Source organism: Phyllopteryx taeniolatus, chromosome 4 (genome assembly GCF_024500385.1).
Source record: "Phyllopteryx taeniolatus isolate TA_2022b chromosome 4, UOR_Ptae_1.2, whole genome shotgun sequence".
Lineage (NCBI taxonomy): Eukaryota > Metazoa > Chordata > Actinopteri > Syngnathiformes > Syngnathidae > Phyllopteryx > Phyllopteryx taeniolatus.
This window is the reverse complement of record NC_084505.1, coordinates 26,521,920-26,541,509: the sequence shown is the minus strand read 5'-3', so window position 1 is coordinate 26,541,509 and position 19,590 is coordinate 26,521,920. Positions and strand designations below refer to the sequence as shown.

At 39.5% G+C, this 19,590-nt stretch overlaps 1 protein-coding gene across 2 annotated transcripts; it reads left to right on the top strand.

Annotated features, from left to right (window-relative positions):
* The first annotated feature begins 1,653 nt into the window (after window positions 1-1,653).
* Window positions 1,654-19,300, top strand: sh3d19 (SH3 domain containing 19). 2 transcript variants are annotated; one of them, XM_061770973.1, is made up of 21 exons: window positions 1,654-1,741; window positions 7,657-7,696; window positions 8,028-8,066; window positions 9,724-9,764; window positions 9,852-9,891; window positions 10,014-10,128; window positions 10,612-10,756; window positions 10,822-11,694; window positions 12,450-12,521; window positions 12,588-12,700; window positions 13,231-13,271; window positions 13,351-13,510; window positions 13,612-13,674; window positions 13,862-13,928; window positions 14,240-14,370; window positions 14,446-14,501; window positions 15,589-15,773; window positions 16,634-16,683; window positions 17,525-17,702; window positions 18,852-18,952; window positions 19,055-19,300. In XM_061770973.1, exons 1-21 carry the CDS (start codon window positions 1,666-1,668, stop codon window positions 19,160-19,162), a joined length of 2,694 nt encoding a protein of 897 aa, XP_061626957.1. In that variant the 5' UTR covers window positions 1,654-1,665; the 3' UTR covers window positions 19,163-19,300. The 2 variants fall into 2 exon arrangements, with proteins under 2 accessions (XP_061626957.1, XP_061626958.1); XM_061770974.1 differs by lacking the exon at window positions 8,028-8,066.
* The last annotated feature ends 290 nt before the right edge of the window (window positions 19,301-19,590 follow it).

The following is a 19,590-nucleotide window of genomic DNA, read 5'->3' as shown; positions in this document are numbered from 1 at the left end:
CTGGGGCAAGCGATGACAGCCTCCAAATGTTTCTTGTGTCCATCTATAAGCGTTTTGCACTTCTCAGGTGGTATTTTCTTCCACTGTTCCTTTGCAATTTATTCAAGCTCTTGAACATTTGCAGGGTTCTTTTCCCCAATGGCAGATTTCAGCCCCCCCCCCCCAAAGATTTTCAATTGGATTGAAATCAGGACTCATTGCAAGCCATTTTAAAACAGTCCATTTTTTTTCCTTTTCAACCATTCCTGTGTGCTTTTGGATGCGTGCTTTGGTTCTTTGGCTTGCTGGAGGACCCATGATTGTCATCTCAAAACAAGTTTTCTTACACTAGGTAAGATATTTTGCTCTGAAATCTCTTGATCATTTTCTTATTTCATGATACCTGTGATACAATCAAGGCCTCCAGGACCAGTTGTAGGAAAGCAGCCCCACATCAGGCTTGAATGTTGGCAGGGTGTTCTTTTCCTTAAAGGCTTCATTGCGCCATCTGTAAACATACTGTTTGTGTGCAGTGCTAAAAAGCTCTATTTTTGTTTTATCTTTCCATAAAATATTGTTTATCATTTGCTCGTTCATATTCTCTACAGAAAATGTTGTTTCACTTGATTCATTTTCTTCAGGAGCTATTCCACATTTAATACTTAAACTTCATGGGTGCCAATAATGGTGAGCACAACTGTGCCTTATGGTACAGTATGGTGTGGTATGGTATTGTGATCGGGTATGGTATGTTATGATATGGTATGAAAGGTTATCGTATGATTTTATATGGTATTGTATGAACTGATAATATATTAACAGACAGTACATTAGGGTTTTATATGATACGGTACTATGATGTGATGGGATAGGGTATTGTATGATGTGTATGGTCTGATATGGTGTGATATGATGCAATATGGTATGACTGGGTATACATGATATGGTATTTTATGACAGGGTATGATATAGTATAGCATTGTAGGATATAGTCAATATGGTATGTTTTAAGCTCTACATGGCATAACTTCTTATGATAAGCCCTGATAACGTATGGCATGATATGGTTTGATGGATTATGTATGATATGGTTTTGTAGGCTATCATATGGTATGGTATGATATGGCATGGGTTATATGGTGTGATAGGATATGGTATCATGGAGTATGATATGGAATTGTACGATAGGGTATGATCTGGTATAATATAGTATGATATCATTTGGAATGACATGATAGGGTATGCTATGATATGGCATAGGTCATATGGTATGATAAGGTCTAGTATAATCAGGTATTGTATGATAATCAGTGGTATGCTATGATATTGTATGATAAGGTATGACATGTGATATTGAATAGTATGATTAAGTATGTTATGATATGCCACCTTATGAAAGAGTATGTGGAATGATATGGTATGGTATGTAGGTATATATATGTTGATGAACAAAAAGCATGCCTTTCATGCAGTGAAGTCCCCCCTCATTTTAGTGCGGCGTGTGGGTCCATGTTGACCCCCGAGCAGAGTCCCACCCACACAAAGTGCTGCAGTCAGCTGGACCACTGTGACCACCGTGGAAACATTATCACACGCACACACACTCTCAGGAGTACGCACACTTTTTTTTAATCAATATTATCACCTTTTTATGACTTTTTTTCGTGTTCTTCATTGCTTTCACTGATGATGGCTGAAGTGAGGCGTAGAGATGAGGCGGAGGAGCGTACTGAGCTTCACCATGTCATCGACCAAGCAACAGGTATGTTTGTATTACGTTTTTAGAATTAGAAATCTAATTGACTGTAATAGTATATATACAGTGTCAGTGGTGCCTTGAGATACGAGTGACCCGACTTATGAGTTTTTCGAGCTACGAGCTGTCATTTGTTCAATTTCTCGCTTGACTTGCCAGCGCAAAGTTGAAATAGGAGCGCTTTATGGTGGCAGTGAACTCAAGTCACTTCACAATAGCAGCACTTTGGCTACAAGCTGTTTAAAGCCACTCCCAGTCTGAGTTTACTGTCACACTAAACATAAAACAAAGAGAATTACACGTGCATTTTTTTAAACAACATACAGTAGCTTTGCCTTATGGAAAGTTTGTTTAGCTTAATGCTAACAAACCCCACTGACATGTTAACGGTTAGCATCGATAGTCAGTTTTAGAAGCAATGCATATTTTAACACAAACACTGGAGAAACACATGTAAGAGATAATATGAGAAAACTCACAGGCAAAAATTCTTTATCGTCTATGAAAAATGACTAGTATTACAGCATATTACTGGATCACTTACAGTAGTCGTACTGTCGAAGAAGTCTATTCTTCGTTGTTTGTGTCTGCACGACTGTATGGTATTATACTGCCTCTCGGTGGGCAAGGCGGGCACACCAGAAGGAGCAGCCCAATGAATTGGATTGCAGCATAAAATCACGATGCACAAACTATTTAATTATTTACATTCTATTTTATTATGTTATTACTCAATGTTTATATAAAGTACAATATTGTAGAGTGCCATTAGTGTGTTTTATATGATTGTATATTGTGATTTTAAGGAGGCAGGCAGATGGCTTGTTGTGCAGCTGTTGTGCACCTGTTGTGGTCCAAAGCATGCATAAAATGTCAGCATGTGTTGGAGTGGCACAGACGCAGCTGTGATGGGAAAAAACTATTCTGCTGACCTCTGCGGCTTCACAGACCACGTGTGCTAGTGTCCACTCACACATAAACATCACGACACATTATACAATGTGGCTCACTTTTTGTTCTTTGGAAGATGCGTAAACATTGCAAATGAGCTCATGCCTGTCTATCCATGAGAAATGGTCATTGTACCAGGGTTGATTCGGGAAAGATAAACAGTATCTGGTTAGGTTAAGATTTGTGCGTGGGTGATGGAGAAATCGAATTAAACCTTTTAAGTGGTGAAAGTTTTAGGATTGTTGTTGTTTTTTTGGGGTCCATTTTTTAATTTTTAAATGAAATTTCAAGGATTTTTTTTCAGGTGTAGTTCTTGCCAAATGTAGTGATGTATAATTATTGTAAAATGTTAAGAGTTGTATTGATACTTTTTATACAAGGCGGCTTTCTCACCTTTCAATGATTCCTTTTCCAGGTACAGTTTTCATAAAATGTATGTAAAATCTTTATTGGTGTGTCGTTTTCTGGAGTCCAAATTTGGATGATGCAATTCTTGAATAATTTTAATAAAATGTACTGTATTTTATGTATATTTTATGAATATAGTCTTTATTTCTATTTATTTGTAAAATATCACTACTTGATTTAATTACTAGTTAAATATTATTCTTATGAAAGCCTCATTTGTTGGTACACTTCCTCATCTTTTGATGGTAAACCTTTTCCATTTTAAAGTTGTCGTGTGGCAAAGGCTCCACTTCCTGATTGACTGCATTCCACCTGATGTGATTGGTCCAACATAGTGACTGTGGGTGTGACTTTTGTATTTTTTTGTCTCTCGCACACGCACACGCACACACACACACACACACACACACACACACACACACACACATGCACGCATAAACACACTCAGTGTTTCTGGGTCATCCATCGGGGAGGATTTAAATGGAAACATGCTATTAATGGTGGATTTTTCATGCTCCATGTAGCTCCTCAACAGGTAAAGCTCACCTTCAGGTGCAATGTGCTGTGCACCCGTGGGTGTAAAGGAAGCTCTTTCTTCGTATATGTAAACAAGGAAGTGGTGGGTAGCTTAGGAGACGCAGTATTTCAAATCTTTGTCAGGTTAAAAATAAAAGCACACTGGTGTTGTTGAGGAAAGTGAGTAAAAGCGATTAACAAGTGACAGATGTCACTGGTGCTTTTCATGTTTATTTCACCAATATATTCCTTTATCGGAAATGTTGAAGTCCTGCTTTGTGTCCCATGAGTGCTTTGAGTTTGACATTTGTACTTTTTCTACCAATTCTGTAGATGGTAATCAGAATCAGAATCCTCTTTATTGGCCAAGTATGTCAGAAGCACACAAGGAATTTGTCTCCGGTAGTTGGACAATAGAGAGCCATTTTGACAAAAAAAATACATAACACACTACGGAGAGTCACTTAGCTTCTAGCTATTTAATGGCAAGAGAGAAGAAGCTGTTGGTATCTGTGGTTGTTTTCGTTTGCATTGATCGATAGCGCCTACCTGAGGGAAAGAGCTGGAAGAGGTCGTGACCAGGATGTGGAGGGTCCAAGACGATTTTGCATGCTCTTGTCTTAGTTCTGGCAGCATGCAAGTCCTCAAGGGTGGGTAGGGGGCTACCGCCGATTTTTCCGGTAGTCCGTTGCAGTCGGAGTTTGTCCTTTTTTGTGGCAGCACCAAACCAGACTGTGATGGATGAACACAGGATTGATTCGAAGACTGCTGTGTCGAACTACCTCAACAGCTCCTGTGGCAGGCTGTGCTTCCTCAGAAGCTGCAAAAAGTTCATCCTCTGCTGGGCCTTTTTGAGGACAGGGTGAGAGGGAACTGTGGCGAAGGATGCTTCCCGAAGTCTACGATCATCTCTACAGTCTTGAGCGTGTTCAGCTTCAGGTTGTGTCAGCTGCACCACAGCTCCAGCCGCTTCACTTTCTGTCGATATGCAGACTCGTCACCGCCTTTGATGAGGCCGATGACTGTGGTGTTGTCTATAAACTTAAGGAGTTTGACAGCTGGGTGCGTTGAGGTGCAGTCGTTCGTGTAGAGGAGGACACATTATTGGGGCGCCCGAGTGCTGATTGTGCGTGTGGATGAGGTGGTGTCCCCCGGCCTCACCTGCTGTGTCCTGCCCGTCAGGAAGCTGTAAATCCATCGGCAGATGGCAGGCGAGACACTGAGCTTGAGAAGCTTGGAGGAGAGGAGTTTGGGGATGACGTTGTTGAACGCAGAGCTGAAGTCCACGAACAGGATCCTCGAATAGGTCCCCGCGCCGTCAAGGTGTGCTAGGTTGAAGTGCAGCCCCATGTTGACTGTGTGAAAGTGTGAAAGTGTCCTTTTCAAATCTGCAGTAGGTGTTCAAGTCGTCAGCTAGTCCTTGATTGCTCTCCGCTTGGGAGGATGGTTGCTTGTAGTTGGTTAGCGATTTTAATCCTCACCAGACTGACTTAAGGCCTCTTTATACCCGCGCGCTCGCGTGGCCGACAACGCTCGCATTGCATCACGTGACCGACGAATTGGCCCGCGCCAATGTAAAATGTATACTTTCCAAGAACCACATACACAGAAACGACAACAACATTTAGCGTAAAAATAAGGACGTTCATTATCGCACAGCTTGACCTCACGTATCCTTGTTTATGTCAGCATTAGCAGCTACCTTTGTGAGCGATCATGCATATAGTTATACGGCAGCCCGGAACTGCACTGTCTGGGCTTTCTTTGTATTACAGTCTGGTTTAGTCACTGTAGTGTTCTCAAGAATCAGTCTTGTACGGTAATTCTTTTTTTATGCACTTTATTTACCAATCAATCAGCACACAGCTAGCATCTATTTAACATGAAACTACATTTTTCTTAATGTCCTTTTCTTTGCCTCTTTTTGATGTAATATTTGATATAGTGCCCCCTACTGTTACGACTGAGATACCACAGTTGGATAAAGTTGTACCTCTATAACAAGATGACAAACTTCTTTGTCTTTTTTTTTTAATTAATGACTTATGTTTTTGTTACAAAAAATACCAAATTTAAACTGAGATCTATTTATATCTGTGTTTGAAATTGCCTCGGTAGAAATGTTTGTAGACAAGAAAATGCAGTTTCCTTCTTTATTCACAATATGAATTTAAGAAAACTACTGTCGAATGTCTAAAAGAGGAAACCAATTGTTCGTTCATTATTCAGTGAATGTCTCATTTTCTCTTGTGGATTCATAATGGCTCTTTAACCAATCAAAAATATATTTTATCCTTATACTTGATTATTATGTCAGTAGAATGATCAATTACTAATTGCAGCACTACTGGATGCAAATTCTTTTTTATGACAGGTCTGTTTAATGTCACTTCAGAAATAAAGTGAGAAAAAGGAAGTCATAGCACAGCATTTTCATAGAATAAGTGAAAAACTACTCTTAATTAGTTTTGAAGGGGCAATAAACTAACTTGCAACGTGACTCGGGACTTGCATATCTCGACTGGAGACTTGACTCGGGAGTTGAAGGCAAAGACTTGAGACTTACTTGTGACTTGCAAAACAATGACTTGTTCCCACCTCTGCATCTTATCTGGACCTGCTGCTTTTCGGGGATTAGTCCTGCTCAGAACTTCACACACCTCAGCTGATGATACAGTGAGAGGGGAGCTCTATCGCCACTATTGGTACAATTTCTGTCGATCAGTGTTGAGTGCGTCAAAGCAGAGGTAGAACTCATTCAGTTAAAGGTCCCATATTTTGTCTTATTTGACCTTTTAGGACTTAGGACAAACACCTTGGTTTTGGCATATGAGTGTCCAGAAAAGGCCCCTCTAACAGCTACTTCTGTTTGACCCAATTGGTATCCGCTTGTACCATATTTGGCTAAGACCAGCCCCTTCCCTCTGATTGGTTGCCTCCTTGGAGAAGACCCAACCCTCAATACTTGTGAGAGCACACATGGTTGTTACGTTGACAGTGGCTAGCTCAGGAGCGGAGAAGTAGGCGGAGATCTTCGCTAGTAACGTAAATAAGCTTGAGAAATTTGAATGACCTAATTTCCGGCCTCTCGGCAGAAAAACATCTGGGACTCAGGAATGCGTGGGTGATTTTCATTCATATTTCACGTTTACTGAGGCACCACAGAGACAATATAACATCCAAAATTTTAGAAAATGTCGGTTTGGCAAAATACGGGACCTTTAACCTGGCAGTATTTTGTTGTTGCTGCTGGTCTTGTTCCTCTGCCGGAGGTCTATGATGTGATGGAGGCCCTGCTACATGCGTCTAGAGTCAGCGGTGATGTAGTATCCCTCCAGCTTTAACTTCCAGCACTGTCTCTTGGCTTATCTGACTGATCTACGTAGGTCATATCTGGCCTTTTTGTAGTGCTAAGTAGGAAGAGGGAAAAAATTGGGTGGATATGTGTACCATAACAAGATGCAAAGAAAAGTCTCAAGGACCCATGCTCAAAATGTAACAGGAAATTGGGGATTTTAGTTTGAATCTGACATTTGGGGAGAAAATTGCATGAAATAGCAGCATTGAAAGTATAAAAATAAAATAAAATAGCCCCCACCACCAGTTTCACTCATCGACACAAAATGAGGTGGACATGTTTATCATAACCGGACGCACAAAAAAGTCTCGAGGACCCATGCAAGAAATTGAACAGGAAGGCAGCCGTTTTGTTTGAAGCTGCCATTTAAGGCAAAATCCTGGGCCTAGAACTTACAGCATTAATACAAATATTTTTGGAAACACCTTATTATTCGATTAATGTCTGGCATTGACATCCTTACCTGCTGAGATCCAGCATGAGCCTTTAATGTTCAATTGCATTGCTGATGTTTGCTAGCTAGTCAACGCAAGAAATTCATGCTGATGTCACAGGTTTACACGTTGAATGTCTAAAAGAGGAAGTGACGTCTGTGTCTCTTTCCAGACGTAGTAATTGCTTTAGAGACGTGAGTCTTCGCAACAACACCTCAATGATGAATACGACAACTCTCTGTTCATCTTCACAGATCATCTTGACGGAAGCAAAGCAGATCTTTTGCATTGCAGGTAAGTCGTAATGACGTGAGTTGAATCCCAGTTCTATATTAACCCACGCCGAGACAGACATATTTTATGTTTTTTCATTGCCGTGAGGTTTGTCGGTTTAGCTGCTACTTTCTGACTATACTTGCTGGTATATCCAGTAGTATCATTAGCGGCACAACATAATTAAGTAATTCAAAAAAATTCAGAAACTATAGAGCGTAGTAGTAGTAGTAAAACAACATTTTAATCATAATTTTAGAGTCTCTTTTGGTATTAGCCATACCATACCATACAGTGGGTACGGAAAGTATTATAGACACCCTTCAATTTTTCACTCTTTGTTATTTTGCAGCCATTGCAAGGAGGAATGGCAGAGGATCCCCAAATCCAGGTTTGAAAATATCATTACATCATTCCCAAAAAGACTCATGGCTGTATTAGCTCAAAAGAGTGCTTCTACTAAATATTGAGAAAAGGGTCTGACTACCTACGACTGTGTGATATTTCAAATTTTCTTTTTTAAAAAATCTGCAAAAATGTCAACAATTCCGTTTTTTTCTGTCAATATGGGGTGCTGTGTGTACATTAATGAGGACAACAATGAACTTAAAGGATTTTAGCAAATGGATGGCAGTATAACAAAGAGTGAAAAATCTAAGAGGGCCTGAATACTTTCCATACCCACTGTTTTTATTTAATTTTGGCACTCTTGGTCCTCTATAGTATGTGTACAGCATGTGGAAAACATGATATCATCCATCCATTTTCCTTACCGCTTATCCTCACGTTGACCTAATGACAGATGTGCACAATTTAGACCAGGGGTCATCAACCTCTTAGAAACTGAGAGCTACTTCTTGGGTCCTGATTACTAATATGAAGAGCTACCAGTTTGATACACACGCCTGAAATAACTAATTCACTCAAATTACCTTTAATAATCAATTATTATTGTATGTTATTATTAACAATTAATGTTAATCATTTATTTGAAAACACTGATCATGTTAATGATTTCTCACAATAATTAAGAAACTGATAAATATCAATATGCTATATATACTTAATTTCTAGAAATCTCTGCCAGTGTTTACATTTTCAAATGATGACTTCTACAACATTCCTAGAAAATCACAATGTCCCATCACTGGTGAGCTGTTTTTAGAGCAGGCCCGGGGGCCCCTCGTGGTCCTTGGGGGCTACCCGGTGCCCACGGGCACCACTTTGCCCGGTGGCACCGGGCAAAGTGAGAGAATTTTCCATACAAAAAGTTACTATAAAGATGAAACTGTTCAAAAGTCAGTGTTTTTTTGTGTGTGTGTTCAAAGGTTTAAATATGAGTCTAACCTTTTCAAAATCTCAGTCAATCTAATAGATGGCACCACAAGTTCATATTTGGAAAAATGTCATGTTTGAGGACAACAGCAGAATGGCACCTGACCAGAGAGAGCCAATCACAAGTGTCGGCTTGAGAAAGAGGAAGTGATAGAGCTTTTGTGGCTATTTTTCAAATGTAACTAAAATGGTAATTATGGAATTTTACAAAAGCAACAGTAATTTAACTACACAATTTCTCCGAGCAGTGTAATGGATTACATTTAGTCAATTATTTACATAATAAATGTTACATGTACAGTAAATAGTTACTCTACAACACTGCGTTTACATTATGTGTGTTACAATGGACAGAACTATGTGCAATTCCACAAAATTAATATGGAATTTGTTTTGGCCCACTCACATAATGCTGAGCCAGGCTTTAAGTACTGTAGCGCCAAAGGGTAAAAAAGGTTCAGTACTGTAAAAGTGGGAGAGACGAGAGCGCAACAGGCCAATGGTTATTGCCGCAAATATGTTTTAGCCACTTAGATATTTTCTTAACCGTATTTTAACTCTGTTCTTGCAATTGTTTATTTTATCTTATTTTATTTTCCATTATTATTATTATTTGTAATACCTGCATCTTTTATCAAGCTACAATGTCTTTTTAGATGGAATCATGTAGGTTATATTGATTGTTGTTGTTTTTTTAATTTATTTCTCTTCAGCGCTGGGCCTTTGCCTTCCATACGAGCTGCTATTAAACAAAGTAAGTTTACGGAACTGGTCTTGGACGTAATAGAATAAGAGCTGTGTATGCATTGTAAAATGTTTGGCAACTTTTCATGTTTCTCAGCAAAGGCAAACTCTTTGAATGACAACACAAGAGACCGAAGGTATCGAAAAAGTCTTTAAAGTCCTTTATTTGACAACTCCAGTAAATACTTCTGATATTGTGTAGTTTTCCAATTATGCTTGTGGTTTTTGGACTACTGAACAGTGTGTTGTTTTTTCCTAGTCGACCAGCGATCACTACCATCTCCGCGGAACCTCTGGACGACAACAACTGGTTCTCAGCATCGCCCGTGGTCTTTCCTTCCTCCCCTCCATCCAGCTGGACTGCAGAAATCCAGGTTTGTTTGAGTTTGCTTCTTTATTAAATTCCTATGAGGAACACCGGATGGTATTATGCCAAATTTTGTTGGGATTCCGATTGTACGACTTCGGAACTAAAAGTAATTAATCGCATATTTCATCATGCTTTTAAATAAACATTTTGATGGTGTTACTATAGCAAAACTAATTATACATTAATCAAAAACCATGGTAAAAAAAAACATTTGGATTTTTTTTTTTTTTAAACTCTGAACATGGCAGATTAGGATTATAAATGATTTCTAAAGGCTAATTAGGGCCTTGATTTTGAGAAATCATTTAAATGTTTGACTTTTTAAGGATCTGTGGAACTTGACCCTGAACTGGTCGCCAGCCAGTCGCAGTCCACATATAAACAAACAACCATTCGCACTCACATAAATCATATTTTAAAAAAAGTTTAGACTTTAAGGATCTGTGTGGAAGCCGTCTTGCTAAAGTGTCTGTTTTCCACAACTCAGGCCCCACCGTCCTATGATCAGGTGATTCAAGAAAAGACCCGAGAGGAGCACATTGTTCGGCCCACAGCAGCCCCCCGGCGTTCCTCTGACTGTACTAGCACCACCTGCTCCACGCAGACCGACCCCGTCAGGGATAAATCAGCCGGTAAAACCATTTGATGTTGCAATGGGAAAATGTCTCCTTCTCTTTTGAGTGTGATTCTTCTTTAGGTAAAAAGCCGCAAAAACCTCCAAGACCATCCTTGTCCAGACCTGAATGCTCTTCTGAAAGTGGTCCACTCAAATCACAAGAAAGCTGGGACTCAGGAGATCAGTGCACCAGATCGGTCACCTTCCACTGGGAGACGACTGCGCCACCTGACCCACCTCCTAGCGCGACGACTTATTCTGTTCCTGCTTTAGAACTGAGACCTGTCCCGCTTCCTCGCATAAAATCGAGAAAACAGACAGAAGATAACATTCAGACATTGATCAAATTTGAAGACAATGAGGTCCCCACAGATGCAGGAGATGTCTCCTCGAATGAGTATCTGAAAGAGCTGCTGGAGGTATTTAGTTCGAACAGGGACCAAACAAATCAGGAGGAACAAGTTCATGGAGAGATGAACAGTCAGCGAAACATCCAGGCCAGGATCAAGGCCTTCGAGAGCCAGACCGCCCCTGAGGATGGGAGTGCCAGTGAACCGATCAAACCGCAGCCTCTTCCCAGAAAGCCTGTGAAGCCGACGCTGGTGTCTGTTAAACCTCCGCTGGCGGCCAGATCTCTGTTGGTTCAAGACAGTCAAAATGTATCAAGCCACGATCAGACGCCAGTTTTCAAACCTCAGCTACCCCAGAAATCTGCTGGAAAGCCCACGCGAGAGGAATTGGAGACCCTGCTCACAAAGGGTGGACCCCCACACAAGTCGAACCCTGCAGTGTTAACCAGGGACTACAGCATCCACGACGAGGAGCCTCCTTTGCCGCCAAGACCGCCAGTGAAGCACCCCAAGGAACCACTGAAGCCCAATCTCAACATCAACATCAACAACCACAATTCCACCACTGTCCTCAGAGATGCCGAATATATTGACACTCCGGCAAGTAAGTCAAATCTTGGTTTTGAATTGGGCTCCCACCAGAATATGAGCAGTCTTGTGTGGTGTTTGCAGGGGAAGATGGAAATGTGGGGAATTTAGTTTGCAAAATGTGGATAGTAAGTACACTACTCACAAAAACCTAGCGATAATGGGCTTTCATGTGAAATTCCAGGATAAACCAAAATGCACTATAGCCTACAGGTGAACTTAATTTGACCTTTTCCAAACTTGTCCAACTGTTCAACGTTTCAGTACTTTTTGCACAACTTGTTCTCAAACAAGGAGCTTAATGGCAAAATTCATAACAGGTGTTTGATTTATGGACCAATACATTTCCTGCTTCAATTAAAATTGGTATTTAAACAGTTCTCTTCATCATGCTGTTCACATTTTGATGTCATGAGACCAAGACACTTAACATTTGATCAAAAGTACCAAAGCTGGTCATTACAATTCTTTAAATGGGATGACCTAGTTACGAAAGCAGTTAACGTAGCCCATTTCGCAAATAACCTCGCAACCACCATTACTAACCAAGTTGTTTTTACACAAACAAACCACAACTTGCCTGAATTCAACACAAACCACTTCTTGCCTAACTTCAACACAACAACAAGTATTTACTGCAGAGTCTTAATGCTAAGGTTAGCACAACAAACAGGGACATTGCTATCAAAACTGGACAAAGATGCTAATTATGCTTAGCTGTCATACGATTAAAAAAAGTTTTTTTTTTTTTTTTTTTATACATGACCTCAGATCCCGCTCCTATCAAGGCGAGACCAGCTGTAACAAGAAGGCCCACCACCATCAGAGTCCCCAGCCAAATTGGTGAGCTAGAATGTGAAGCATGCTAACAAAGTGCTATGAAACATAACAGTTGGTATCTCCCATCAGTCACAGAGAGTCTTCAGGGCAATCCTCCTCCACTTCCCGCTCGGAAACCTGTAGGCTCCCTAAACACTACGACCATCCCCAAGCAAAGGTCCTTACCCAGCATCCCAACACAGGTATGGATTTATTGGGAGGTTCTGAACTCCCGTTTTCAATCACGTTAAATTGAGCAGAATAAAGCTGTGTTACCTGATGTCATGTTGTACTTTAAAATATGATTGTTTAACCGTCCACTTTATTCTTTGATAAGGATGTTCAATACCACTTTTTTCAGACCGATACCAGTACAAGTATTCGCTCTTGAGTACTCACCGATATTGAGTATCGATACCACTAGTACTTTTAATACATACAAATTCTATTAACACAATGACAAATAATTGTGAACAAAGATCTTTCTTTCTTTCAGACGCATCAGGGGTGAAGGTCACTAGCAAAGGGGTTATTGAGGGATTGGGTGACCCCCCATTGTGTAAAGTGTCCTGTAATTGTTGATCCTTGGGGTATTTTGACGAAACATTGCAGACATCAAGTGTGTCTCTTCCTGCTATCTATCTATCTATCTATCTGTCTGTCTGTCTGTCTACCATCCATCCTTCTATCTATCCATCCATCCAGCCATCATAAACACTATGTTTCTCTGCAGGAATTGTTAAGGAACAAGCAGGTTCCATTGCTACCAAATCAGTGAGTACAAGCAAAAATCTCTCTCTTTTTCCAAATTTACATTTCACAATTGAAATAATGCCTTCTTGTTGCACTTAAGGCAGGAAAATATAAGAAAACCTCTCCCGCCGCGCCCGCCTCCAGCCAAACCCAGTCCGGGACGACCTCCGCCACCCAACGTGCAGACCACCAAGCCCCCCAAAGGATTTCTCCTGCCTCCCAGACCGGTCCAGGGCCACCGTCTCTACGACAAATACACCGTGAGGAGTTTCCCGAAAAGCACGTCGCTGTTCATGCAGCTGTTTACAATGATAACGTTGTTTTCTTTTTGTTGTTTTTTGTTTTTTTGTTCCAATTCAAGCTTCCGCACGGATCCGCCGCCTTGGACTTTAACAGCAGCCGCACAGGAGAATTCTCATTTCAGGTGAGCTAAACTTTTTATAAAATATGTGGTAAGGCTTTTCCCTGGTCACATCACATGTTTATAGGGCTGGCTCATACCTGCCCCATTCGCCAATCAAGGTCAGTTTTCACCCCTCAAGTTCCTGTACATGCTGGCCTTGGTTAGCCTTTGATATGTTAACATTGAGACTCTGTGGTTGTTTGTGCAGGCTGCAGGTCCCACTTGTAAGCAAGAAAATGGACTAAAGGTTCAAGCCTTGCATGACTTCATTCCAGGTGACAACATTTTCAGTGATGGATAGCACAGAAGCACTAGTTTCTTTGGTGTGTCGGATATAATTGATACCTTGAGCATCGGGAATGGGTTTTGAAACTAAAGCCTTGTCATGATTAGCTTAGTGTCCATTAGCATGGGTGCTAGTTCAAAATACACCTGCGGTAGTTGTACAGATGAAAACAAATCACACATTCCATGTTTCTTCCCTTGCTTCGTTATAAATGTGGTTAAATATAGTATATGGATTAGTAATTTCATTGAAAATATTGTTTCCTTTTTTTTTTTTTTTTTTTTGCTACGTTACGGTTAGAGGGTCCAGGAGAGCTGGGCTTGAAGGCCGGTGACATCATCAACATGGTGGAGCGTGTGGACAGTGAATGGTACAGGGGCACTTGTAAAGGATCCACAGGTTACTTCCCAGTTAACTTCGCCAAAGTGATTGTAAGTGATAGTCCTCATTTAAAGTGTCATATTTATAATAAAAATGCATTATCGTTTTTCTCTTTCTCCAATTAGCCAGATGCACCAACAAAACCTGTTCCTGAGAAGAAACAAAAGCCAATTTCTGTCACGTAGGTTTTCATCCATTTAGCGTCTGCTACATTTAAGAATTGTTTCAACCCCTGTGCTCTCCTTTTTTTTTTTTTTTTTTTTTAAATACAGTATTTTTTTACTTGTTGCCTCTTTTTTTACTCTGTCGACTCATTTTGCATCCTCTGGGCACCTTTGTGGCTAAAAATGTACGTGCACAAAACACAGCTGTTAAATTATATTGTGCAACAAAAATTGTGTTCTTTTATTCCTTTCAGAAATTATTTAAATAACTTCAGACTTGCTCAAAACTATCAAATATTTAACCTTTTTAAATGCCCTTTTTTTACTGTAAGTATTGATATTTTGTAACAGAAAAAACTGAATTTCCATAATAAGCAATAAGGACGATTGTGCTTTTTTTTCATAAATCACTCAAGCAATTGCAAACCTGCTCAAAACTATCAAATATAAAATCACTTTTAGGAATGTAACCTTTTAAATGTTTTTTTTTTTTTATTATTATTTGAAGAATCGAGTTTTGAGTTTGTACAAAAAAATACATTGAATTTTTTCTATATAATAAATAATAGTATTTTTTTCATAAATCAATTAAACAACTATATATTTTTGGGGATGTGGGGAGTTTATAACACTGCACGTAGAGTGGGTATTAAAGGTCTACACACCACTAGTTGAATGTCATTTTTTGTGATGAGAAAAGGAAAGCCTACTAAAACATCCAACCTTTATTTGGGGTTAATCAGAGGCACTTTAAATGGTGGCAGGTGTGTGCTGGCTCCCATTTAACATAAGTTTGAATGTGATTGAACACACCCAGCTCCCCAGTTATAAGCGGGTGTGCACACTTGTGCAACCACATTAGCTCAGTTGTTTATGTTTACTACCCTCTCTGAAAGATTTATTTAGTTTTTCGATTGTCTTGTATAAGTTAATGGTGGAAAAAGTTTTGAAATGATTTATCTTGGTCTCAATTTTTATATCGCAAAAACCTGGCATTTGAACAAGGGTGTGTAGACTTTTTATATCCTTTTCTGCCACAAAGGTGTCCAAATGGTAGTAAAGCTGAGGAGGGCACAAGGGTTAAAATGTCCCATTTTCTCGAAGCTGGCCAAGATGCGTGGCCCGTGATTTCGAGGGTGAGAGTGGCGAGGAGTTGCCGTTCGCGGAGAGCGACGTGGGCAACGAGTGGGCCCACGGTCAGATGGGCGCCACTTCCGCCGTCGAAGATCTGCCACCACCACCCGCTCAGCAGCAGAGTCGGACTAATCCCAACTGGGTCGCTTTGCCAGGCAAGAAGTAACACACCACTACATACACAAGATAGCAATGTTTTTCCCCTTTCCTTGCAATTTGGAGTTCATATTCAATACAAAACAGTGATTCATTTGCACATTTGTGGATAGACAAAGTGTTTTTTGTGTAAATGTCATTGCTGCCAGGAGTGTCCATAAGTAGTTTGTATTATTGTTTTATTTTCTTTATTGGCTTTTCTAAAAAAATATATATATATATATATTTTTTTTAATTTAATTTATTTATTTATTTATTTATTTTTAAATCGTACCCATGGTTTTATTTTGGTGTTATCTATTCTTCTAGATATCGCGACATATTTTGGTTTTTCTTCCAGTGTATGGGTTTTTGCAGAATTATCACTGAATCGTGGTAATTTTAATATCCTCTGGAGATACATGATTGAATGCAAAAATAATTTTTGTGTTTTGCTTAAAACTTAAAAGAAAACAGGCGAAATTAGGAAATTTGGTTTAATATTGTGTTAAACCACAATTTTTTGGGGGAAGGAAAAAAAATATTGTGTAAAAAAAAACAAAAAAAAACAAACAAAAAAAACCGTCCCCATTTAAAATTTCTTATGTAGAGGACTCATGAAGAAGAAAGATGTTTTTGTGTGTGTGAAAAAAATGTTGCGTTAAACCATGTATGTTCATATTTAATAAAGCATGTAATATTTATTTATTTATTTCCAAAGTAGTTGTTTTACCACTTTAGCCAAAATTCTGTTGACCTAAACAATATTCACATCATCACATAAAATACCCCCCCCGACCTAAATTGGGCTTCTTTGTGAGTGTATTATTCACAGTTTCCCTGGTATGTGACTTTGAATACCTTGTTACTTTTTCCACAGGCATGACCAATTGTGCCAGTAAGCAGCCAGAAGTGGTCAAACCGGCTCAGGTAGCCCATGCATATTGTTATAGAATACAGTGGTGCCTTGAGGTAAATCATACACGTGACCCGACTTACGGGTTTTTCGAGGTGCGAGCTGTCATTCGGCCGATATTTTTGTTTGACTTGCCAGTGCACACTTGCGATACAACCGGTGGATGGTGGAAGTGACCTCAATTCAACTCTCTTCACAATCAGCAGCAGTTTGACCCCAAAAAAAAAAAAAAAAAAAAAATGGTCCGCTAGCTTAAAGCCCATTGCTAACATACAATGGAAAATTCCATTGACATGCTAGCAGTTCGCCTAGGTAGGTACAACCCTTCTAAGCAAAGGATATTTGAACAAAAAATGGTGTGCAACACATGTAGACAGATAATATAACAATACTCACAGCGGTATATTCCCTATCCTCTGTGAAAAATGACTACTATAATTACAACAACTTACTGAGTCGTAGTAGAAGTAGTAGAAGTGTAATCTTCATTTTTGTGTGCATGACTTTATTATGCAGCACTGCCTTCCAGTGGCCAAGGCGGGCACAGCAGAAGTAGCCGCACACTGAATTGGATTGCGGCATTAAATAAATCATAATGCCAAATGTTTAAAAGTTTAATGCCTTACATTCTATTTCATGTCATTACGGTTTGTATTAAGTATAGTATTAGAGAGTGCCATTTTTTTTCTTATTAATAAACAAGGGGCAGACTTCCCATTCATTTCAATGGGGAAAGATTATTTGAGATACGAGCATGATCAAGGAACAAATTAAGATTGTATTTCAAGGCACCGCTGTACAGAGAAGCACGGTTACAGGCGGGTTTAAATGAACTTTGTCGTGTTGCCTCCTCAGTCCTCGGTGGAGTGGGTCCTGGCTCGGCACGACTTTGACGGCAAGGCGGAGGACGAGCTGTCCTTCAAGCGGGGCGACTGCATCCTCCTCACCAAGCACATCGACGGCGATTGGAGCAGTGGAAGATTCAACGGCAAAGAAGGACTCTTTCCCAAGGCTTTTGTGGAGAGTCGCGCAGGTATGACGTCCACGAGGGCTATTGTTGGGGTTTCCTGTTTTTACGCAGTCAGTGAATGCAGCACCGTTGTCAGAAGAAATGGTTCCAAATGACTTTTGAGCCACAAGATACAGATATAAAAATAAATTAAATATTACAAATACATTTTCTGTGTTTCAGCTAAAAGGAAGATAATCATTTGGAGATACATGGTTTAACGGGATTTTTTTTGGTGTGTATGGGGGGAAAATATGCTTGTGTTTCAGCTCAATATATAAAATAAATTTAGTGATATTGTACAAAAAACAGTTTTCTGCCTTAGATATGTTTTATTAAAAAATAACAAATTTGTTGTTGATAATGGAATATTTTGTGTAAAAGAACAATGCATGGCTAAAATGAACAAATAAAAAAAAAGAATGGAGAGAGGTTTAACGTGATTTTTTTTATCTTGAATGAAATTTTTTTTTGAAGCTTCATACACGGTTTAATTTGAAATCTTCGTTTTTCTGTTTCACATTAAACCTATTTAATGTGATATATATTTTTTCCAAAATAAAAAAATTTCCCATCATCTTCTACTTTTTCAGCTGTGAGAAATATATATATATATATTTTAAATTTCTGGAATTTCTTTGAGTCACTGATGGTGTAGTGGTACACTCGCCTGACTTTAGTGCAGGCAGCGTGGGTTCAGTTCCCACTCAGTGACGGTGTGAATGATTGTCTGTGTCTATATGTGCCCTTGCGCCTGACTGGCAACCAGTTCAGGGTGTAATCCGCCTTTTGCCCGAAGTCGGCTGGGATAGGCTCCAGTGACCCTATCCAGGATAAGCGGTGTTGAAAATGGATGGATGGAATGATGGAGTTTCTTTGCGTTTCAACAATGTGTCTCCAAAATGTTACTTTTTTTCCTTTTTAGCAGAAACAAAAACTTTGTTTTTGGGGGGGGGGGGGGGGGCATGAAATAATCACATCAAAGCATGTATCTCCAAATTTTGTAGGTTATTTATTTAGGCCCGAAAAAAAACTGAAGAAAAAATATTTGCTAAAATCTTAATCATCCCCTTGCCTCAAATACAAGTCATTTGAAACCATGTCCTTTTCAATGGACGACGTACCGTTTTTACGAATGTGGAACATGTGATTTTGTTTTTGAATCATGACCAGGTCCAAAGTTGTCGAATAATAACCAGTTTGAAGTGGGTGTCGTGAAGGGAAGGGCCATGTACGACTTCACTTCTGACTGCGATGAAGAGCTCTCTTTGCAGGTCGTCATTTTTAAAAAACTTTATAAAAAACAAAAACAAAAACAAAAAGCTATATTAAAGCATTAGCGTCATTCTGACATTGTGCGATTGGTTCCGTTCCAGGTCGGGGACGTCATCATTAACCTGGAGTCCATGGATGACGAATGGTTCATGGGTGACTTGAGGGGTAAACGGGCCCTAGTGCCAAAAAACTATGTTCAAGTGCTCTGATGTACCGACTCAACTACTTGTTGTATTAAAATGCAGTGTTTGACATCACTAAATATTATCTGCTGCATTAGATTTATAATTATGTTACTTGTGTTCTTTGAGTACTATTTGTGTAATAAAAGTTGAATACTGACACTATCACATGGTTCATCCATGCATTGCAACCTATTCCCCACCTATCGAGCCACACGCAGTCAATTGTTTTGGTCTTGAAAACAAAGGAAAATAAGATTTTACAATTTTGCTACTATTCCAGAGGGTCCACTCTTTCTTTAGTGTCAACTAACAAATGTAGATTCTTTTTTTCTGAAACAAATTAATTTTTTTAAACAGGGCATCTGTGTTGTTGGTTTTTAAGTCTGTTGTTTGATGCAATATTACCCCTGCAACACATGAAATACAATTTTAAAAAGTCGTTTTACCAACAC